At 36.8% G+C, this 24,952-nt stretch overlaps 1 protein-coding gene across 2 annotated transcripts in view; it reads right to left on the bottom strand.

The window, feature by feature from the left end:
- Window positions 1–22,302, bottom strand: part of LOC116406621 (nitrile-specifier protein 5-like) — a 34,300-nt gene extending 11,998 nt beyond the window's left edge. The window contains exons 1-15 of one of the 2 annotated variants that reach the window (XM_031890989.1): window positions 21,334–22,301; window positions 21,148–21,224; window positions 19,885–19,957; window positions 19,238–19,280; window positions 17,662–17,740; window positions 15,561–15,649; window positions 13,901–14,047; window positions 12,388–12,439; window positions 11,330–11,430; window positions 9,730–9,815; window positions 7,920–8,001; window positions 7,076–7,161; window positions 6,275–6,362; window positions 5,009–5,057; window positions 3,575–3,659 (exon numbers count right to left, since the gene is read on the bottom strand). In XM_031890989.1, the coding sequence (XP_031746849.1) occupies window positions 3,575–3,659; window positions 5,009–5,057; window positions 6,275–6,362; window positions 7,076–7,161; window positions 7,920–8,001; window positions 9,730–9,815; window positions 11,330–11,430; window positions 12,388–12,439; window positions 13,901–14,047; window positions 15,561–15,649; window positions 17,662–17,740; window positions 19,238–19,280; window positions 19,885–19,957; window positions 21,148–21,209 (1,122 nt within the window). In that variant the 5' untranslated portion in view covers window positions 21,210–21,224; window positions 21,334–22,301. Of the gene's footprint in view, window positions 1–3,574; window positions 3,660–5,008; window positions 5,058–6,274; window positions 6,363–7,075; window positions 7,162–7,919; window positions 8,002–9,729; window positions 9,816–11,329; window positions 11,431–12,387; window positions 12,440–13,900; window positions 14,048–15,560; window positions 15,650–17,661; window positions 17,741–19,237; window positions 19,281–19,884; window positions 19,958–21,147 lie in introns of both variants that reach the window. The other variant, XM_031890987.1, reaches the window with a different exon arrangement.
- Between the last annotated feature and the right edge of the window lie 2,650 nt (window positions 22,303–24,952).

Raw genomic sequence — 24,952 nt, 5'->3', positions numbered from 1 at the left:
TTGCAAAAATACTTTAATTCAAGTTCTTAACTGTTTTAATAGCAAAGTTGTTTTTTGCCAGTGCACTCCCTCTGCTTCTTTTTACTGCCTTCGATGGCTGCCGGCTGCAGTACTGGGACAAATCAGCTTTTCATTTAAGAATTTTTAATTAAAGTATATTGCAGACAGAATTATTTTTAAATTGGAAAAAAATAAATTCCAACTTGTATTTATTGACAATATGTCCCATTTTAGAGCACATTTGGGTTCCATTGTTCTCTGCATGACATTAATCCACTAATCCAGTGCTTCAATATAAAAAAAGAATGTCTACTAGCATTGCATAGAGATGGATGGGCTTCCACAGGTTATATGCAATTCTCAGTACAAGCATATAAACTGGTCTGTAGATGGGTCCCCTCTCTGGGAAGTTTTACTGTGAGCAGCAGCTACTCTACCTATCGTTCTGCTTCTATAGGTGCTGTGCTTGCCCCACCTCCTTCTGGCGTCACCATAGGGGGCAGGACAGCGCAGGTATAAAAGATGCTCCTCAACCTCAGCTGGGTTTAGAATGTTAGAGGGGCGTGGGTTGGGAAATTAATGACCCTCGCATCAGTAGTGGAAAAAACTGTTATTGGCATAATGTTTTTTTTCTAAAACATGATAATAATCTCTGGAAAAATTATACAACACTTAAAGCAAAGTAAAAATATCAATTTCTTAGGCAGTTAGAAGACATAACCTTACGAAAAAAATAACAGTTGGGCATATTGTTTTAAGCCTCTTTGCACAAATATACAGCCTTGTGTTTAGAGTATAGGACATTTACTGCTTGCGCAGGCATCCTGGACACAGCTTTCTACTCTCTGCGGCAGATTTTGAGACTTACATTTGGTTAGCTCCAAAGCCCCACCTTTCTTTCCTAGGGAAAAAACAGCACCTGCTGAGAAAACTTATTACTCTCTTTTTCTCTAGGGATGTTGCATTAAAATCCTTAGACAATATTTAGAAAGTACCATTCTAAAACAAAATCATATTCCCTAGACACCTGTCTAAATAGCACGAGGCTTCTTCACCTGTTGAATATCAACATGGTTTGTGTTTCATTTCTATTAAAACAAATAATCACTGTTTATTCTGTTCAGCTAAGAGGTGCTTTGTAAACATTTTACACAAACTGTTATAGAAAGCAATTTGGTTTTAAAGGGATATCTACTGTATACTTTTGTTAAATTACTGCTATATCATCCCCAAGCCAGAAATCTGGAAAGCAAAGGTAAACACGCAATTAACTTGGTAGTTTTTGGGTATAGAGTTTTAGAATTTACATTTTTGCTTTAATTTTGCAACAAATGACCCTCTATGCCTAAAACCTACATGTTTTGCACATAAATTACACATTACACAGCCCAATTAATGAGTTTTTAATGAAAATAATAAGTAAAATTTTGTGCTGAAATGTATATGACAAAAGTATTGGATATAAACCTTAATAGCAGTACAAGACGAGGCAGAAAAAGTTGGATGATGCCAACTTTTCAGAGCTGATATGGCTAATCATAAATCTGTTTCCTTTCTCTGTTGTTCCATGGATACAGGCAACCACTAGGAATATAAACCAGGCCTTCCTCATTTCTACATAAAGTGGGCCTGACTGTCTCTTATCACTAGCAACAGAAGGGAAAAATAAAGAACAAAATCTGTTTTCCACTAACCCAGCCATGGTACTTTCTTTGGTACTATTTTGAGGTAGTTTTACTGAGGCTTTAGAAGATAATATCAGAGATGGCCATGGGTGCAGTGGTTGGCTCATAAAGGCTACAGATATAGGAAAACAGTGGTGGATCAGCAGATTCTTTAAACCATCTTTGTGCCTTGGGTGAATAAGTGCCGCTAAGGCATGAAACACACAGTCTGCATGGTTTGTATGATTATATATTATAATCTAAATAAACTTCCTTTTTAAATACCTAAGGACCCTGTTGATACTGAGAATGTGTGTATATAAGCTGCACTTTAAGGGCCGTGACAGATGGGGAGATTAGTCGCCCGCGACAAATCTCCCTTGTCGCAGTCGACAAATCTCCCCAAAATGCCATCCCAGCGACTAATCTCCCTGTCTGCCACGGCCCTAAAGCATTTTTGCAATTCTATTAATACTCTTTTGGAATGATAACTGTTTTGTAGCAATAAAACTTAACCCCAAATCTCACCATATTTGACCTTTAAGCTGTACTTACAAGTGTAAGAGGGCAGGTAAGAAAGCAAATAGGCAGTCCACACATTTCACCTCAACTGCCTTCAGGAAAGTCCCCTTGTCACTAACCCCATCCCTTGCCCAATGGATGCCAGCCCCTCAGTTTGGAAATCGCTGCCTTTGGGTGAAGGATAGGGGCTGAGGGCCACTGTAACTTTAACTATTATGAACCCTATTTTACCAAGCATAGGACAAAGGAGGTAGCCAAGAGGATAAAACACACTGGTTCTAAGGGACTTAAGGAGCCACCAGGAATGACATTGCTGCATATGGGATAATGCAAGTTTATTTTGTAATTTAGTATAATTGGATTAAGAAAATCTTTGCATTTTCATGCTAAAACTTTATTTTCTAGCTGCAATAACATCAAAGGGCCACAATTCTAATCAGAATTTGAGCCAATGATGCTCAAAGAAAACAGAAATATAGTTAAATATACAGCAAGTCACTGTAGATTGGGTTTGGTGGAAAAAGGCGAATCCCTAAAATTCCTACTTCCACACTGGCCTGATTAGGTGGGTGTAAGGCACTTAGTGTAGCTATATGGCAGTGCAAGGAGCATGTTTCAATGACAGTACCTTTAATAAATAGCATTAACGCACACAACTTAATTTTATTTATGCCGCACTTTTAGCTGCGATAGTAAATGAGCCCTTGTATGTTTGCTTGTTAAATTGTACCCTTGGCTGTGGTGCGTTGAAATAATTTGCCTATAAAAAAAATGATTAAACATGTTTTATTTTCCTCTCGGGGAATCTAAGGCTAATATCCGATTTGTCGCCCGCGATAGAGCTCCGTTACCATTGGTGACTAACCAATCTGAAATGCCTTTTCAGTGGCAACAATAGGAGTTTCTGGTGGAAAGGCCCATGTTTCGTTTCAGCTTTCCGGAGTCACTCAAAAATGCCTGCAGGAGGAAACTTTGCACAACTTTGGAAAGGCCTTTTCACCGGCGACTCCTATTGTCGCTGGCGGAAAGGCATTTCAGAGCCATTAGTCGCCAACGGTAGCAGAAATCTATTGGTGTGACTAATTTGCTCTGTCTGACGTTAGCCCTACTGCTTCACAGCAATTAAGAGAGTTATCTTTGTGTACATTAGTGATGCTGGGTAGCCAGGAGATAAAGTTGTTTTCTCAGCTCACACAGAGCTGAAATTACAATCTTAAGCAGATATCCATTGCTAACATTTGATCCAAATCCTCTGCCAGTTTATTTTTTTGTCATGTATGGAGAATCACACTCACGTAGTAATCCCATTTACCAAAAAAAGTTTGTTTTATTTTATATTGTAGACATTTCTACCTGTAACAGAAAGTGTACAATGCACTGTGTCTTACTGTAAAAAGTGCTGGAGAAATGTTTCTTGGAGGTTCTGGCTCACTTAGTTCATATTTAATTTTGGGGATTTTTGTTGGAGTAAATCTACAACAGAAAACAAATGGTTCTTTTTGCAGTTGCTACATCTGAACATAAGGCAATTAAAATTCTTGCATTTCTGTATCAACGGAGGCTTTTATCACATCACACATATCAGCACACATCACAACATATTACAGCATTTATTTCAACAACAAAACTGGATTATAGTGATGTAGTTAAGTAGAAAAGACATAGTCGGATATTGTGAGTCAAATGTCTAGATAAAGTTGTATCTATATATGACAATGTTCAGGTCAAAGAGAAAAACCCCATAGATTCTGAATTGTCAGGAGCAAAGTTTTTTTCATTGAATTTAATCTGCATAATGACATAACATAATTTAGTATAGCATAATGACATTAAAACAATCTATAGCTGCACAATGTAAATTGCATTCATACATCATGTGTAAAGGTAAATTGCATTCATACATCAGAAAATTATAGCATCTATACCTAAACAGAATGCTACTAATACATCAGTGACAGCAAAACTTTGCCCCTGATGGTGAACATGTACTACTTATAGTACAGGTATAGGACCCGTTATCCAGAATGCTTGGGACCAAGGGTATTCCGTAATTTGGATCTCTATAGCTTAAGTCTACTAAAAAATCAATAAAACATGAATTAAACCCAACAGAATTGTTTTGCATCCAATAAGGATTATTTATATCTTAGTTGGGATCAATTACAAGGTACTGTTGTATTACTACAGAGAAAAAGGAAATCGGTTTTAAAATTCTGAATTATTGGATTAAAATTGAGTCTATGGGAGATGGGCTTTCTGTAATTCGGAGCTTTCTGGATAACGAGTTTCCGAACTGATTTTTGAAAGAGTTATATTCCAAGCTGTGTGTGTATGTGCTCTGTTGTAAAGTTTTTGCAGTGTCCAATTGTTCATACTGTATAAAAATGTTGTTAAATGGATATCTGGAACATGACTCTAGCATATGAGCTTATTACTACTTTTTCCTCTCGGTCTTTGGAGCAGGAGGCATCTGCAAAAATATAAGATGACATACATTTCCTGCTTTTCTCCTAATTTCTAGTTTGGAAGCATTAAAATCTAATAGATCATCTTCTCTATGTGACCTGCCATTTGTATAATTAAATATCTGATCTAATGCATGAAAGTCTGCATTTTAACAAGTTTAGAGAGTATTTTACAGTGAATTCAACCTTATATTGCTCATTTTTAAAAAATTAATTTAGGTGCAAAGTGCAAGAAATGAAAACAAAAGCAATTCTGAAACACTGAGTGATTCAGTTCTTGCACCTGTACAATTAGTAAATGAGCCACTATGTCTCAATGAACATGGGATGATTAAAATACAAATAATAAAAACTTACCCATTGCTTATTCCTTGGATGCCACATTCAATTAAGATGTCCTTCATTACTAAAAAAGCAATGATGTTAGGCCAATAAATAAGTAGGTTATACAATATATTTAAGTAAAGTAAACCTTTTTTAAAGTGATACTGACACGAAAAAACTATTTTTTAAAATATGAATCTACATAAAAAGTTACCTATAGGTCATGTTGATAATTTTTTGCTGATAGGGCTGGTTTTGTAAGTAATTGTTACTCAAAGTTCCTAAACCTGACTGTTTTGCCAACCTGACTGTCCCTTTTCAGCCTGTCAATTATAGCTTCTATTGCTAACAGACAAATATGGCAGCCCCCTCATAGAGGAACATGGGAGATCAGATAGGGAATGTAAAAGCTTGGACAAATACTTTTATGGCAAAATTATAAATAGCATGCAAAGATAATGTTATGTCAAATGTAAAAAAGATTTTACTTCTGGTGTCAGTATCTCTTTAAAGGAACAGTAACGCCAAAAATGAAAGTGTATTAAAGTATTTAAAATATAATGTACTGTTGCCCTGCACAGGTAAAGTTGTGTATTTGCTAAAGTAACAGTACTATAGCTTATATAAATAAGCTGCTGTGTAGCCATGGGGGCAGCCATTCAACCTGGAAAAAAGGAAAAAAGGCACAGGTTACATAGCAGATAACAGATAAGCTCTGTAGAATATAATGGGGCTTTGTCTGTTATCTGCTATGTGCCTGTGCCTTTTCTCCTTTGAATGGCTGCCCCCTTGGCTACACAGCAGCTTTGCTTATATAAACTACAGAAGTCTTTCTGAGGCAAACACACCAGTTGTACCAGCACAGGGCAACAGTACATAATATCGTAATTATTTTTATACACTTTCATTTTTTGGTGTTACTGTTCCTTTAAGCAATGCTGGGGAAGGGTGTAAAGCACAAAATACAGGTGCATGTTTTGCGCATTTTGTGCTCAACTTTGCGCCCTTTTAACTTATTCTTTGGGACAATAATAATACTATAGGGGATAATCTAATAACAAAGCAAAGTATCCTCCAAGTTTAATAACCTATAGAAGCTGATCATATGTTTGCCTAATAACAGCAGGTCAGAACATGCTATCTGCATTTGGGTTTCTGCTTCTAGAGCTGTAGTGAACTTTCTGCTTGTTTTTTCTATACTTCTATGATTGAATCACCCCAATACAGGAACAAGTATACATTTCAAGATGGATTTATTTAAACCAAATATAGTAAATGTATTGATAAATTTAGACTTACTGGGTTGTCTGTCTGATGGGTTTATAAGCTTCATCCCCATGACATCATTAAAGTCATTATCTTCATTTTTTCCTCCAAAAACAAAGAGCTTTTTGACATAATAAAACAAATATATTTGTCTAAACATGCATTCTTTTTGTGGTTTTACAAAGCAGTTGCCTAGTGTGTATGTAAAACTGCATCACATAATTCACATTCATTACTATTAATAATATATATAATATATAATAATATATACAAAAAGTAAAGTTTCAGACATGCAATAACAAGGCAACTGCATAGTAGCTAATTAAAAGCAGGCTATTTGCCCATTTTGCTCACTAACCTTCAGACTAAAATAGATCATCGCACATGAATTTTCTGTGTAACATTTTACATTTTTGCTAGTTAAAGTACATTGCTAAATGGTTGGTATGAATTACACACTGATTCAGTAGAATCTATGTTAATAACTTAACTACCAAGGAGTAAACCTTTAAAAATGTTATTTTATTACCATTACCTGCAAAAAAAAAGAAATTAGAGACCTTAAACAGTAGGTTAATTCCAAGCCTTGGAATAGTTGATCTGTTTTGCACAAATATATTGAAATTGTCTATCAGTCAGGACTCTCATTGGGCTCTCTGTAGTCTTGGCCTACCAACCACAGAGTATATTGGTACACTCTGTAAGTCACAGGGAAATATACTTAAATACAAATGCAAAAAACTGACTATCAAACTTATTTAAAACTTAAACAAATATCATTTTAGAATATAATCACTGCAAGTCTTCATATGAAGCACACAATGGTAAACTTACATGGCTGTGTAAGACAAAAGCTGTATGACTATATCTGCAGGCTGGAGGGATTCCAAAATAAAGTGGCCTCTTCCATTTCATCTTTGCTATAAAATTAGTGAAATTAGAGAGTATATGTTAAAATATCTGCAATATTTCTCTTTTAAGTACATGCACATTTGTTTCTTGTGTGTAGTATTCCTAAATTAGTATGCCTATGAAGCTTCTTGTTGTCTGAAGTCTGAATGTATCTTTATGTAAAAAAAAATAAAGGCAGATACTCTGGATGAGAGAATACCACAATGTTTCGGCTCAAATGCCTTTGTCAAGGCTGGATGGATATTGTGTGTATACTCTATGAATGCAATATTGCTGCTACATCGCAGTACCACCCTGGTATGTTTTTTTTCTAGTGTGCAAAGTCTATGGGGCACATTTACTAATCCACGAACGTCCGAAAAGTGTCCGAATGCGTTTTTTTTCGTAATGATCGGTATTTTGCGACTTTTTCGCGGATTGTCGCAAAATTTTTCGAGCACTCAATACGGCAAAGGAAAAATCGCAAAAAATACGAAAAAGTCGCAAAATGTTCGTTTTCCAATCCGAATTTTTCTCATTCGGATTCGTGGATTAGTAAATCAGCCCCAAAATGTGGGTTTCAATTGTATATATAATCGTCTATTGGGGGGATTTTAAAACCTTAGCACCTATGCTTATATTCTGTTTGCTGACTGTAAATGTTTTAGTTACTTTTAGTTTACTTTTAGTTACTTTTCTTTTTTTTCAACAGAAAATCAAAATTCACTAAGTTTACATAATTTATATATCTCACAATGTTTTAGTACAAGGTTTATTAAATGCTTACCAAGACTTAGTTTCATGACATCATATTTCAACATTTTGGTACCATGTTCTGACTCTTGAAGTCCTCCAAACAAGTAAATATCCTGTAGAAGTGATATCATATATAGATTTATTTATATTTTTTACTAAGTTTTATCTTAAATTTGGTGTGCTCTGTATTTCATTTGTAGATAATGCATTTTACTGCATTTACTGCTGAGAAAATGATGGTCAAAATGGGGTGCCCAGACTTTTTTCTCCCAGCGATCTACCTTTGACTCCTCCCCGCGTATGTACGCTCCGCAGTGTACGTATGGATACCCAATAAATGCGCCGCACTTCCACAACCGTGCCACACTTCCGCATCCCCCGGCTTAGATGCGGTCCACCAGAAATCCATGGAGGATCGACTGGTGGACCGCGATCTACGCCTTGGCCACCCCTGCTCTAAACGGTCTCCAGAAGCAATGTCAGCACAAAAGCTATTAGTAAAGGGTAGGGATTCTATGAATGATTAGAGGCAATCAAATAAATTTCAACTGAATAATGACCTAAGCTGTTGGTCCAGGGCCCAGTTCCACTGAAAGAAAATCTTAAAGGAAAACTATACCTCCAAACAATGTAGGTCTCTATAAAAATATATTGCATAAACAAGCTCATATGTAAAACCCTGCTTCATCTAAATAAACCATTTTCATATAAAAAAAAAAAAAAATATATATATATATATATATTTAGCAGTATGTGCTTTTGGGTAATCTTAAATAGAATATTGCCATTTTAAGAATTAAAGGCCATAAGCAAGCCAAGGCACACATACATGCTAGCAGGGGCGGGCCGAGCTGACCGGACGCCCTAGGCAACCTGGTCGGCTAACTCGCCCCTGCAACTACATTGCGCACCCCCGGCGCGGCACGGTGTACGATGCAAAGCGACGCACAACTGATCGAGTACTAGGGGTAGGAGGGAGAGGCTCCTGCCTGGTGCCCCCCAATCGTTGCACCCTAGGCAGCTGCCTCTTCCGCCTACCCCTAGTTCCGGCCTGCATGCTAGGCCACATCAGCCAATGAATGGACGGAGTTCTTTCTTTTGCTTCAACACTTCTTTCTGTTACAGTTAGAGCTGGGAGCACACAGCCCATCACAATGGTGGATCAAGGGAAAGGATGTGAAAGGGCAATATTTACTGATATATATATTCCAGTTTGGAGAGATTCTTGAATCACTTAATATAATATGAACTATCTGTTGGTTAAGTATTCATTCTGGGGATATAGTTTTCCTTTAAGGCTACAGCATAACGTTGCACTCATGACAATCCTGTGCTTCCTAGTTTGTAACAAGTTGGGGCCAGCACACTAATGTTCCCCATGAAACAAAATAAGGTCTGTACAGAATAGGTTTGCTGGGTTTAAGATGGGAGTGGAAGAGCTTAACTGGCCTGCATAGAGCCCTGATGTGAACAGGATGCAGGATGAATTGGAATGCTGACTGCAAGCCAAGCCTGGTATGCACACCCTCACTAATGCTCTTTGGCTCCAGGGAAGCAAATCCCACCAACAATGTTTCAAAATATAGTGGAAAGCCTTCTCAGAGAAGTAGAGTCTGTTATAGCAGCAAAGGGAGGACCAACTTTATTAATACACTTGGTTTGGGAATGACATTTTGGACAGTCAGGTGTCTGGATTCTTTTGCCGATGAAGTGTATATAAAAAATTATACAGATGGTGTACAGTTGTTGCTGTTACTTGTTAAATGTTTTCTTAAGGGTGGGGTGAAGTGAGGATATACTAAGTACACAATAAAACTAAAAGAAAGAAAATAATGCTTTACCTTGTCATGGTGAGCTGTAAATGAATGATTTTTTCGGCCACTTGGTTTTTCTCCTTTCACTTCACACAATTTCCATATCAATGTAGCTAAAGTGAACAATAACCAATAAATAAACTATAAGAAAGAATGTTTTGATTCTTTAAAAGAAATATAAACTTTCTGATATTATATTTTTCTAATATTACTTTTCTAAAAGCAGTGGCAAACAATGCCTTGCTTTCACAGGAAGGGTGAGTCAATGAGAGAAGAGCAGAGTGTCCATTTTACAGAGGAGATGAGGTAGTGGGTAAAAAGCTCACACTTTTTCACAGAGGTGATGAACAGTGAGAGATAAAGTGAGATGTTATTTCAGTGAAGTGTCATTAAAAGGAGAACTGACACTTTTAAAGATTCATTAGTTGAAGAGCTGAAACTGATCTATGAAATGAAAGGGATCATTTGTTGTACAGATTGTCAATCACAGTAGTAGAAGAGCTGACAATCTTCAGTAGTAGAAGAGCTGACAATCTTTTATACAGAGGGGTTGGCATCAGGAGGCGCAGGCAAATGTCTGAATGACGCACACATTATGGGATGTGTAGGGGGTGAGGGTGGAATGCCTAAGTGGTACCCACCCCTATTGAATAGAGTGCTGCAGAACAGACAGTGCTTTATTCAAGAGGGTAGCCACAGGGAGGGTCTCTGCCTCTGTGCTCTAAAATGGAGTGCAGAGGCCTGCAGGAATTCTGCAAATTTAAATTTGTTATCCTCATGTTCTTCTGCATCTTCATCTTTTCTTCTTTATTCTCGCTTTCTGTCAACCTTTGTTTTGCTTTCTCTTGTTTTTCTTTTTGACAACTGTTTATGTGTATTTGTTTACATACATTTGTATATATTTGTTTATATATTTCTGTTATTTTTTTGTTTATCTATTTCTTCTCTCCTCCCTTCTTTTCCTGCTCTCCTTTGTACTATAACTTTTGGCTGTTTTTCCTTTATGATTTGCCATTTCCTGTTTGTTTTCACCTTTTGTCCTGTTTTCCATTTATTGATTGACAGCTGATTCCCATGTACAATATACATTATTTATTTCTCCTGTTTTGCTACTTTAGATAAGATGTTTTTAACAGATCTGAGCCAAATATTTCTCTTGTTTATGTGGCTGTGTGGGGTGAAAGTCTATTACATAATTACAGAGGAGCAGAGTATCCATGGCAAAAGCAGAGACCAGAAGCTTAACTTTTAGGGGCAGATTTACTAAATGTGAGTTTAGAGCTTAATGGATAATGGGATTTTTAGAAGCATATTTATCAATGGGTGAAAGTTAGAACTCACCATGTGATAAATACGCTTCTATAAAACCCATTGGAATGAGTAGAATGTGGGTGTTTTTTTATATATTAAAGGAGAAGGAAAGGCTAAGTCACTTGGGGGTGCCAAAATGTTAGGCACCCCCAAATGACTTTAATTGCTTACCTTTTACCCTGGGCTGGTGCCGCTGTTAGGAGAAAACCACACCACAGCGAGCGTCTCCTCTTCCTTTAATGTCAATGATATTAATAATATCTGTTCAAAGGGAGTCATTAAAACATGGATTAACTTTGCCTGGACATTAAATTACCTGTATCAAGAATATATACATCCGTGTTATAATCAGATGCATTGGAACAGCCTCCAAACATGTATATTTGTTGTCCAACTGTTGCAAATGCATGCCCCATCCTAAGCATAAACAGAAGAGTATTAAACCAGTTTACATTTTTTACAGATTTCTTTTTCTGTGCAATAATTATACAGTACCTGTACCTTGTACTTGATATATAGGTTTGCATGAATCAATAATGATGTCAAATACATAAATTTTGTTAAAACTATATATTTGATTATAGCTTTAAGGCATTGTGCTTTAAACAAAGTATATTAAACAGAAATATAGAGCAACAAGAGTGTAAAAATGAGGCTAAATGTATAATATTTTGACAGCTAGGGCTAGCAGTGTAGAAGGAATGGAATCCACAATCTATATGGCCCCTGATAACATAGGGCTCCACTTTATGAGCAGCCCCAGAACCATAAGTGATATTTATGATTATTATAAAAGAAGTAAAGGTTTTACCGTGTTCTACTTCCTTTTACCTATTTTTAAAGATATTAATGACCTGATACCTCTTGCGTAATTACCCTGTGATAGTTGCACACTAACCCTAGTTACAAGAATGTACAGCTATAATTAAATGATATTGTTCTATAATTTTTGTGGGTTATTTTTGACGCAGCTTAAATCATCCTGAAGCTGTTACATTTAAATTACAATTTTATTGTACACTGGTGGGTGGTATGTTTCTCACTGGAAGCACAGCATATGTAACAATGATGAATGTGTTTCACATAAAAAATGGAACAGCAGTTTGTTGTAAAGGTAGCCATGTACAGGCTGATACTGGACAGTTAACATGTAAAAACAGTTTGGGTAGCAATGGTTCTGAGAAGCAGAGACTCTCAGTACTGCAAAGTATTTGCAGCTTTGTTATCTGTCCTTGACAAGTTACAGTGTGGAGCTAGCAGCAGTGATAAGAGGGATGGAATGTACAAAGAAGGCACAAAGTAAAGAAAAAATTCTCATTGCCTAAATATCTTCCGTTTATTAACTGTAAATTCTTTGTGAAATTTTTTACTTACCTTGCCTCAGGTATGGAGCCTGTTGTCTTAATTGGCACCCAGCTTTCTGATACTATAAAAAAAAAAACAAATAAATACTATTTACATTAAAAAAAACACAGTTTCTAGCAAGCATAAAATCAATGAATGCTTAGTATATATTAGAGGTATAAAATTTACATTTTGATCTCTGCTGGAGAAGCTCTATTAAATGATGCCTTTTTCAAAAACATGTTTTCCCATGACAGTATTCCAATGAGGGAATAAAAACTAGAGATCCATTCAGTGCAGAGCAGCCTTAGAGGTAAGCAAACTGAAAAAAAGATATTATTTAAAAAAATACAGTACAGGTATAAGGCCAGTGCTCACAGTACGTGATATCATTGTGCCCTCACCAGTGCAATGACATCAAGATCTGTCTTTTTTGTCTGCCCTGCTTGTTTTGGGGCCCGTTTCTATGTACCCCCTTGCCTGTGTTGTCTAACCTGCTTGTGCCTAAATAAAGTGTTAGCCTGTTTGCCAATACCTGATCTGCCTGTGCTCCTGTCCCTGCTTACTCTTTAGCCAACACATTCAATCCAAAAGAACACCTGTCTAGTGCTACTAACCCATGTGTCTGTAGGTAAAATTAAAGTAGAGTAGACAGAAGCTTTCTGCTTGCTACCCCTTTCTCCAGCCTTGACTGAGACAGGCAGTCCTTGACTTTTTAGACATATATTTGCAGGATTTTTTGCTAATAACACTCTATCAAAACATGTAGTATTTTGGAAGTAATAAAAAACTGCTTTGCTAACTTCCAATATGGATTCAAGGAGGTGGCACCTACTACATCAGCGGTTCCCAAACTGTAATACTTCCCAATCTTTTGCACATTTTCTTGTATGAGAATTTTGTTTTAGGTATTCAGCATTGACTATTTATTCCTGCACTAATATAGAAGAGAAAAGGCTTTTTGACTCAATTAACAGAGAAAACACAATAAAGAAAAGTAAAAAAATGCATTGTAAATAGCTTGAAAGCATACATTTTGCAAAAAAAGGCAAACAAACAAATGCAAGAAAAATATTGTCACACATTCTCACAAATTATTTTTTTATTTTTATATGAAGAAAACTCATGCTGTAATAAGTCTGTCAGCTGTACCAGATATACCAGATATGGAATAACCTCCATATTAAAAAAAATTTTTTAAATACTGTGTGGACATGCTGTCTTCAAATATGACTCCCAACAAACTAACATCTACAGGCATTTAAAGTAGCAATGACATGATTTGCTATAAACAGAAATTTTATATAATACACCACCCTTTAAAATATTTCAACATGTCACAACATTTGTTCTTTAAATGAAGTACAGCCCTCCTGCTTTAACCCAATGCTCTTCTCCTATGTTGCATGCTATGCATTTTTTGCTGACATAAAAACCAGTTCCTATGTCGGTGAATTAAGGTTAGAAACTTGGAAGAACAGAGGTAAAGAGAGACAACCAAACAAAACTCAATAACTGTACTGCAAGTTGTATATGAAGTTACCTGTGTTAAATATAGACAAATCATCCATTATTGTGCCATGATACATTCCACCAAAAATGAATATGTTTTCATCTACAGTGGCAATACTGTGCCACAGGGTAGAAGGTGCTTTTCCAGTTGTTATTAATTTCTTCCATTCTAAGGTTCCTATAATATAGAAAAGTATACAAATAAAGCATTGCTCTGATTTAAGCTTTGAAAAGAAAAGACCCAGCTATAGACCATACTGAGAATTGCCTTTGCTAAAACATACATAGAGCAAGTGTCAGTAAATGATGAGCATTGTCTATTTTTGTAGCCGTGACAAGTAGCTGCTACTAGTAGCTCAGTGTGTCTTCACCCTTATAATATATATAAACAGGATATCACTGGCGAACTGGTCATATATAGTATTATTCTAGTTTGTCTTTCTTTTGATTCATATATATTTTATCAAAATTTGATTTATTTAACTAATAAAGGTAGTGTTTAAATGTCGCTTTTCTGGACCCCATATTTGGCATAGGATGGCGGATTAGTCATCATTTTGGATGAAGTTCATGATTACTCATTCCTTTGTTTAGCATAGTAGTGCTAATTTAGACTAAAACTTTAGTATTAAACTAAAGCTATAGTGCTAAATAATTATCTTTGCATTAATATATGATACTGATCATGTGCAGGGCCGGATTTTTTAACATGGGGTCCCATGTCCATTCAACTCACATACGGAGCAGTGGGGAGAGGACGGGCCGAAGTTTTCTGCACTTCTGGTCCCCATTGCTCCGTATTTGAGCAAAGTTTCAGTGCGGCTTGTGCGCATTAAACCCCTAAATTTGTGACGCCCTAGGCCCAGGCCTTTGTGGCCATGCTACGGCCCATGTGCAGTTTCCAAAAATAAGAGGGTGTTAGGTATCTATGTCTCTTGAAACCTTCACATGATTCCCTCTTTATCTTACATGCTTTTTTCCGAAAGGAAGAAACACATGCACACAAGTTTCTGTAACAAAGTTGTGGAGATATAGAAAAGTATTTTTCTGCCCATAATTACATACTTTAATAGATCAAACTGTGGGCAGACAGTTTTTAATAAAACTTGTTTTGTGCATACGGCCTGCAAAATTAGAAGGAACATTGGCACAGGCCATGCAATACAAATATTATAATATTTTTGGGATCAAATAATCTATTGGATTTTACTGCTTGATCCATTTGGTAGAATAAGGGGCCCATTCATTAAACCACATTTTTTTTGTGGTTAAAATAACGATATGCAAAAATTTCGAGTAACCATGATAATTTCTGACTTCGATGCATGATTTTGGAAGCCTTCCATAGGACTCAGTGGCACTCTGCAGCTCCAACCTGGCCAAAAGATAGTCACGATACCAAAGCTTGAATGAATTCCGAAATGGTTGCAGTCTTTGCAAAAAATACTTTTTCGTGGAAGTTAACGGAAACCACGAAAAAGTTGTGGAATTTTAACGATATTATCGTGGACATTATGAAAAGTTCTAGAAGTTAGAAAAAATATACATTTTTCTAAAAAGAACTAAATCGTGGATTAATGAATATTGTTCTATCAGTGCAAAGTTGAAAAAAACTCTCCTTCAAAAATAATTTGGCTACGAAATAAAACAAAAAAATGGTATCATTCTATGTCAGAGATATTTCTTCTTACCCAAATCAAATGCATATATCCCTGGTAAGCATTCATTTGCATTTTGGTCAGATCGGCCTCCAAATAAATAGATTTTTCTTTTTACAACACTGTGAATATGAGATATAGAAATATCAGCAAATTGGGAAAGAGATATAAAAAAGTTTTTCACATACTGTATATATATATATATATATATATATATATATATATATATAATAGAAAGAGTGCCGCACACATAGGGACTTGATACAAAAGAAAAAGTGGTTTTATTGAAAAAATTCCAACGTTTCGAGCACAATCTGTGCTCTTCCTCAGGGACTGAGGAAGAGCACAGATTGTGCTCGAAACATTGGAATTTTTTCAATAAAACCACTTTTTCTTTTGTATATATATATATAAATATATTTATATGGGCTTATCAATTGGAACCCTAAGGCAGACCCATGCATCTAACACATAGGTAGTTGATTTTATGTGATAGCCAGAAAAAATGGGATTTGCATCCTCTCTACTATTATTTTATCCCTAGCAATAATGTATAGCATTTCTATAGTCCACTATTTTCATTATCATATATTGTGTTTTTACTGAACTAAATTTCACTGATTCCAGAAGGAAGTTAAAAAAGTGGGGGGAAAAGTTTCCATGATTTTTTTTTATTTCAAGACTTAACTTGAATTTCAATATTTAATAATTGTAGAACTCTAGAAAAAACTGAAACATTTGGTAGCTACCATTTCTACAATCAATCTGCTGAGTATTTTCATTTTTCAAGCTATTTCAATTTTGGAATGGAATTGCAATTTTTGTCGTAATTATAAATTTTGCAATTCATTGTTTCTATTTTTTGAAAATATTTTATTATTGCAAAGAAAAGTCCAATCCAGTTTAATATACTGTAATTTTTTTTTCATTAAAAAAAAACTTACATTTGAAAATTCCCCAAATAATTCTGTATACTTTTTTACTTGTTTCCAACAGTAAGATTTTATAATTAAAAAAATAATGATGCTTCTTTTACTTTCAATTAATAATAAAACTACAGTTTATATTTTGCAAAAAATGTACTATTCTGTGCTGTTATGATATAATTTATACAGAATTTAGAACGCTTAAACATACAACCCTTAGAAACATGCTTGATGTTTGAATTTATATATTTATATAATTTATAAATTTGCTGCAACCAACTTTTCATTAAAGGAGAAGGAAAGGTAAAAACTAAGTAAGCTTTTTCAGAAAGGTTTATGTAAATATAGCACATAAGCACAGTAATGCTGCACTTAAGCTGGCCATACACGCGGCGATCTGACGATGTTTTGTGCGACCATCGGTCGCACGAAACATCGCCAGATCCGCCACACACCATTCAGGGCTGAATCGGCAGGTAAGGAAGTAGAAACAATAGGATTTCTACCTCCTTCTGCCAATTCAGCGCTGAAGGGAGATTTTGGTCAGGTGCCTTCTATGGCGCCCGATCAAAATTTTCAAACTGGTCCGATCGGCGAGTCGGCCGAAATCAGCAGCTTCCTGCGATATCGGTCGACTCGCCGACATACCATACACGCACCGAATATCATACGAAACGAGGTTTCGTACGATATTATCGGTGCGTGTATGGCCACCTTAAGTCCTCTATCAAAAGAAACACAGGATTTCTTTTTTTTTTGGAAACATGATCTTAGGGTGTCTGACTTCCTCTCTCAGAAATATCCCTCATAATCTCTCGTAATTTCCTGGGCCAGAGTCTATGCAGCTCTCTCCCCTCTCCTGCACCCCCCTCCCACAAGAATGCTAAGAGCTCCCTCCCTTAGGAATGTGTGATCTGAGCTATAACGGTTAGACTGTAAACAGAAAATGGCAGCTGCTGTCTTAAGCAAACAGTTTACTTAGCTATAGTAATGGTTTCTGCAGAATAAATATATTGTTCTAGGTGGCACTAATGTGGCGAATCTATTGGCAGTAAAATGCCAAAATGACTTTCCTTCTCCTTAAAGTAACAGTAGCTGTAAATATGCCAATTATAGATTTTCTGTTGTAACATTACATTTTTTGAGGTCCTTAATACAGTAGTATATATTTATTTTAGAAGATTTTTTTTAAACCATCCACTCCTTACCACATAGAATGTCCTTCTCTTGGAGATGGGACATAACCATTCTGTGGGATAACTTCCCATGCTGAATCGCTCTGAGAAACTGTAAATAGATACACAGTGGAGCCATGAAACTCTATGGGGCACATTTACTAAGACACGAATTCGAATCCGAATTGGAAAAATCCAATTGGAAAACGAACATTTTGCGACTTTTTCGTATTTTTTGCGATTTTTTTCGGCGCCTTTACGACTTTTTCGTTACCAATATGATTTGCGCGAAAAACGCGAGTTTTTCGTAGCCATTACGATGCGCTCGTATCTTGTCGCGACTTTTTCTTATTCCCATTGAGTCCCATAGGACTCAATGGCACCCTGCAGCTCCAACCTGGCCCAAGTAAAGTCACCATACTGAAGCTTGAATGAATCCGAATCTTTCGTACTCGGCACGAAGGCTACGAAAAAGTCGCGACAAAATACGAGCGCATCGTAACGGCTACGAAAAACTCGCGTTTTTTCGCACAAATCGTATTGGTAACGAAAAAGTCGCGACAATTTTCCGAAAAAATCGCCAAATACCGGTCATTACGAAAAAAACGCAATCGGACGCATTCGGCCGGTTCGTGAGTAAGTAAATGGGCCCCTATGTGTGGATTTGTTTACCGTAATAATAAAATAACCAGTGGCATATACTTTTAATTTGCTACATACAGTAGAAACCTGAAGGCAATCAAACAGGTAAAGCTAGTCACTTATGACTGATAGCAGCTTGGGGCAGAAGAAACACAGCTATCGACACCCACTACAAGTTTTCTGATAACTTTCAGGGTTAAAGCTAGCCATATATGTGTAGATTTAAGTTGCTGTTTCGGCCTCTTCAGACTAAGTCAGCCTTCATTGGCCTCTTCCCCAGCAAATATCCATCAAAAATCAGTCAGATAAATATTGAGTGAGGACCACATTGGCATGCCTGCACAGGCCTCCGACATGATCTAATCGTTTGCCAAGATCAGCCCGATTTGGCCACCTACATGCTCGCCAAACAAGTGGATCTTTAGGGCCAGCTTAAGTCAGTAGTTCTGCTGAAGTAAGTTCCTATAACTGAGAGTCAACTCACACATCTAGCTTTGTAATAGTTAAGGCATCTGTGTGATGCTGTGCATCCATGTGCTAGAAGTACTGTTACATTGAAAAATACTTGTCATAGAGGTACCAGTATGTGCATAAAAAATACACACATGCTAAAATAGCACTAAAGCCTAAAATAGAATATGGCTATAAATTACATTTATGAAAGCAGAACATAGTTTGCCAACACCCCGAAAACTGAAAAAATTATAGGTATGCAGCTGTTTGCTTTAAAAAGTTAATATTATTTCAAGAAGGAAACATCATGGTTAAAGACTATTTAAATGTACTGTCATACTGTCATAATGTTTACTGCCATACTGTGCAGTAATTCTCCTTTGCTTTAAGGAGACTGACATATAACTTAAAGTGTACAAAGAACATAATTCCTGTGGGTCAGTGATAATAACTATTTCAACTCCTTGGTGCTCCTTGTAAATCCAGATATATTAAGATACAAGCAAAAGCTTACTTGTCAGCATGTAGAAATCATTGAGATACATCAGATCTTGATCCTAGCAAAACAGAAAATGTATGACATTTGTGACCAAACAAAAATGGTTTATATATATGCTTTGTGGACATTTGTGCTGCGTTCCACCATCGTTTGGTACTAACATGTGCCTGTGTGAGTACAGCCACATTAAGAAGAATGGAATGTGTTTCTTCCTACCCTCCCTTGCAGTGGAACGCAGGAGAACGCCACTGCAGGGGAGCACAGGAAGAAACGCTGGTGAGTATGAACCCTTACTATTCTCTGCTAACAATAGCATTTACAAAAAATTAGACATTTTTAATTATAGTTTCATTCATTTGGCAAAATCTTATTTTTTGGTTTACAACCTAAAATGTCTAAAAATTGTTAGAAAAAAAGACTATTTATGAATCAGTATTGTTAAATGCCTTGTTGTTATGTCTGTTTCCCTTGACAGCCTTGTCAATAAAACAATACATAAAATATAAAAACAAGGGAATCCAAAAGGATTCTCAGCAGTCTGATGTTTTTTCCAATTTTCCTGACTTTTAGGAAAGTATTAACAAATTGACTGTTGAGCCCTTTGATACTGCTTGTAAAATTGAGAACTGATAAGTTGGGCCCAATGTTTTAAAGTTACTTACCAGTGATCTGCTCATTGCACAACCTCCAAATATGAAAGCAATATTTCCAGCAACCACTAATGCATGTCCATGCCTAAGTTGATTGAAGAAAACAATATTGTTTACGTGGAATTAAAGGGGTACTGCATTTATACAATTCATATTTGAATGCTTAAGTGTGTCTCTTTGATAACTCAAGGAAAAGGAAAGGTGGAATTACTGGGGGGTGCCCCAGTGATTAATATCAGTTACCCGGTGCTCTTATTAGCAGAAAACCACACCTGCCTGGGATACATACAGGCGAGAGATTCTCTTCCTTTCCTTCTCCTTTTGCTGTGATCCCGGGACCTGCGCATGCAGAGTAGAATCAAAAAGCCGACTTTTTTGTTAAAGTGCAGCTTTTTATCCTACTGCACATGCGCAGCCTGCACAAAGATAGAGACAGAAGAGGATCGCTGGCCTGCATGTACCCCGGGTCAGTGAGCTTTTTTGCTAAGGGGAGCACCACCCCGGGGTATCAAGTATGTGAATACAATCATTGGGGGGTGCCTAACATTTTGGCACCCCAAGTGATTCCACCTTTCCTTCTCCTCATTATTGCTGAGTGCTCTGTATTGCTGCCTCAGGAGTTCTGTCTTGGGTCAGATTTAGCACAGAGTACTGTCTAAATGCCTGTTTATATGTTCTCCCTGTGTCTGTGAAGGTTTCTTTCATATGCTCTTGTTTTTCCCAAATATCAAAAACAGACTTGTAGGTTGTCTGGCTTTTGTTGTAATTAGTCTAAACTTTAAATGTTTGGTGTTATGTGTCTGGGGTATAATAATAATATTGTATTCTCTATTAGGACAGTAACCTCCTCTGTGCATATCAGGGATACATAAAGAATAATAAAATGAGCACAGCAAAATTCACAAAATCCATTTATTAACAACCATGTTGCCAAATAGACTTTGTTAGGATTCTGATTAGATACAGCCTTATGAATTTATTCTTAAATATTGAAGATGTAACATCAAATTAATATGTGTTTTTAACCTGAGCAACAGTCACGATCCTAGTGCACACACTGCAAGCCTAGTATACTCAGATTTCAGCACTGGAAGTGGCAACTTTTGGCAGACTGTAACAGAGTCTCAAACAATATGTCCTAAATATATGGGATATATATGTTGTATCTGAGTTATATAAATTAAACAATTATAAAGCAGACAAAACATACACTGCAACTTTCTGTCTGTGATATCTAGCTCATGCATATAACAAGTATAGTAAAATGTAACTTACCTTGGAGATGGAGGATCTCCTAAAACTTCTTTCTGTACCCAGTGACCACTTGCCAGAGCCATCTTTTTGCAACTTAACTGAATCAAATAAATGATAGCAATCATCATTAAATCTTAATTTTTTACTAGACTCAGTTTATTAATTACATCCTGTGTTTCCACTTTTTATCATTTTTGTTCCACCTACCTGACACAAGAGATACCTTTAAACACCTTTACAGCTCCTGCTATCTTCTAGGAAGTAGCACACATCCAGAGTATGAACTGAAGCCTTATTAATATTAAACACAGTTACCAGGAGCTTTTATCCGTGGTTTATTTTACTTGCCTGTTGTTGCTATGACACGGTGTACACAAAGCCAACCAGTAAAGTAAAAAAACTGCATGTACTGTTCCCTTTTAAAATTGATATACAAGACATGTTAAGGGGATATCTGATCCTCTTTTTCCTGCTGCGTCAGCGGATCATTGCGGATTGTATTTATTTAAAAATCAGTAAATACCGGCACGTCCCATAAAAATCTGTAAAAGTTTATTAGGTTAAATAAATGGTGGGTACTAGAGAGTAATTAAAATAAAACATAAATATTTAATGACACTTTGAACAGGGAGGCTCCAAATACTCTACTTTTATCAGACGCCCTGGGTATTGTGTTACGTTTTGTGTTCAACAAAATGCATAGCTTGTTACACATTTTACACTTTACTGCTACACCAAACTAAACAAAGTAAATAATGAGAAAAAAACAAACATATGTGCTTGTGTGCGTGCTTGTGAATGGGTGTAGTATTGTGGTCTTTTACTGAGTCAGCTAACTAGACACAAATTCTATATATCTTCTTTCTGGATACTTTTCCCCCACTAGCTGGGAGTCGCTAAGATAACCTTTCCCTGTGATGTCACTGAGGATCCCCATGGTCAGATGACAACCATGCCTTCCTCAAGTAAGAGACTGAAACCATTAGTTCAGTTTTTCCTGTGTGCCTTATGGGAGTCCTTTGATATTGTACGCATATTGATATATTATCCTGCTGCCCAAAACAAAAGGTTTTGGCAAGATCTGGTGACCTTTGATTGGATGAAAATACCAACTGATAATCCCGTAGCAGGAGTAACAAGCATTTTACTTGCAAAGCAATGCAGTCTAGTTACAATATAACACAAAGGCTTGCTGTCAGCTATTTATGCTAATTTTTTTAATAACTATTTTAAGCCGCACAGTTTAGTACAAATAAAAACTAAAAAAATATTTCTGTAACAATGCTTATTTAGATCATGTTAAACAATATACTGCCTTGTCCCTTTAAGTGTATAGCAACTGGTAGTGGGCACAGTAACTTTATACCATAAAGCTTATTTATTCTGGACTTTAATTGCCCTTTAGATGGGATTTCACACTAAAATGTTAAAATCATCTGAACTTATTGCACGTTCTTGTTTAGTTTTCTTTTACATAAAAAAAAATCACATTGAGAATTGGCACAAAAGGCTAGTTCGACTAATAACACAGAATACAAGTTCAGGCGCTTTAAACCCTGTGCTTTTTAGTAGTCCAAAAACAGTGCAAAAGCACCCAAAGCTACCCAGCCATAGACTTAAATGGGAATCACCTGACAAACACAAAGGGTGCAGCATGTTGGGTGATAGCAAGGTGGAAAATAGTATGTTTCCAAGCAACTATTGACTAAGGAGCAGTGACACAAGCACTTATGGGGTGATTTAAATGTATCTGTGAGGCATACAGTACAGTGTTGGTGGACACAAGTCAGCCTTGTCGCTACCAACTTCTGTTGGAGGTGAGTACAGGGCTTTGTTGTGACCTGTGCCCTCTGCCTCTCCCTTGCAAGTCTGAAAAGGCTACACCACTGTGCCTTTTGATCTTCATGAATACAGTGCTGTAAACGATCAAATCAGCCTGATATCGCCCACTGTAACTGGATTGGATCAGACCATGTATGGCCACCTTAAGGCACAATCTGCCATTTGCACACTGCCTTCCCATAGGTAAATGACCTCTATGTCTATGGGGGGACTAAGTCCGCCTCTCTTTGTGAAGGTTTTTGGGCTACTAAAAAATGATGCAATTCAGACAGTCATTGCTCTTGCAGACACATCCATTGTTTAGAAATCTGAAATTGCAGTCATAAGAACTTAAGAGAAAAAATGTTTTCAGATCTCTTGTAGGCACAGGATACATGTGCATGACATACCTTTATAGAGATAATTATTAAAGGTTTATAGAATTTTAACTAACCCTTTTTAATAAATATTGGATATAGGATATTAAAATGAGAACAGACACCGAAAACTCACTTTTGGTATGTAACTTAAATTACCGAGGGTAGTACTGAGTAGGAAACCTGGGCTGTTCCTGGAAAATAAACACAGATGGCAACTATAGGATGATGCAGGATACCTAAACCACAATAATTAATATTTACTATTAATGGTGTGGGTCTTTTCGGCAAGGTAAAAAGTCATCCAATTCACTTTCTTTTGCTCCAAACACAGCACTAGCTATAAATAAGATGAATAGTGGCTCAGTGGGCGGCAAGCCTACCCTCAGTGCTGGGCATTGAGATTGATTCTTGCATAGGCACAACACTTAGGGGTATATTTATCATGCTGTGTAAAAAGTGGAGTAAAACATCACCGGTGATGGTGCTCATAGCAGCCAATCGGATGCGTTGCTTTGATTTTCTAACTGTTGAAATCTAATTGCTGATTGGTTGCCCTGGGCAACATCACTGGTAACGCTTCACTCCACTTTTTACACAGCATGATAAATATACCCCTTAGGGGGGGAGATTTACTAATCCCCGAACTGACCGAAAGCGCCCGAATGCGTTTTTTCTTAATGATCGGTATTTTTGCGACTTTTTCGTCGCCGTTGTGAATTTGTCGTATATTTTCATCACCGTCGCGAAAAAATCGTATTGTTGCAACGAGTACAAAAGTTTTGGATTCATTCAAGCTTCGGTATCGTGACTTTCCTTGGGCCAGGTTGGAGCTGCAGAGTGCCATTTATTCCTATGCAAGGCTTCCAAAATCATGCAAAGTCGGAAAGGTTTTTCCGCCATTCACGATCGTTCAATACGAAAAAGTCGCGACGGCGACGAAATAGTCGCGCAAAATACGAAAAAACCGCGACGGCGACAAAAAAGTCACAAAATTTTCGCTTCCAATCCGATTTTTTCCCATTCAGTATTCGGATTCGTGGATTAGTAAATGTGCCCCTTAAGGTTTGAGTTTGTGGGTATAGGTATCATTTCTACAATACTCTTGTATTTGTGTTTTGTTGTTTTTTTATTATTATATATATATGGGTTTTTGTTCACATGCTCAAATTTTTCCCCCACACTCCAAAAACCTGGCTTCAGATAACAAAAAAACCCAGTAGAACTTGTGAATTTGATTGGAACCTTAGATTGTAAGCTCTCTGGGTCAGGGACTGATATCTAATCTCTATGAAAGTGTTGGCACTATATAAACAACGATATAATGATACCAGCTGTTTTTATACTGCCTGTAGAGCAGCACTTGTAGTTTGTCTGTGGGAAAAGCAAAGTAACTTCTTTCCTTTACAACAATCCCTTATCCATACTGGCTAGCTCGCTGGCAGGTACGTGGTTAATGCCATGCATTGTATCGCTGGCTTTGCATTGAAGGTCCATTGTCTGTAACCTGTCGTTCAGAGGTGTTGCCAAACTACATAAAAATAAATGAATTTGCTGTGCAGGAATGCAAAGAGCCGCGGCTCAGTAACAGCTGGAACAAACAGCTTGTGATGCGGTTTAATAGAGGG

Source organism: Xenopus tropicalis, chromosome 1 (assembly GCF_000004195.4).
Source record: "Xenopus tropicalis strain Nigerian chromosome 1, UCB_Xtro_10.0, whole genome shotgun sequence".
Classification (NCBI taxonomy): Eukaryota; Metazoa; Chordata; class Amphibia; order Anura; family Pipidae; genus Xenopus; species Xenopus tropicalis.
This window is presented reverse-complemented; position numbering and strand designations above follow the sequence as displayed.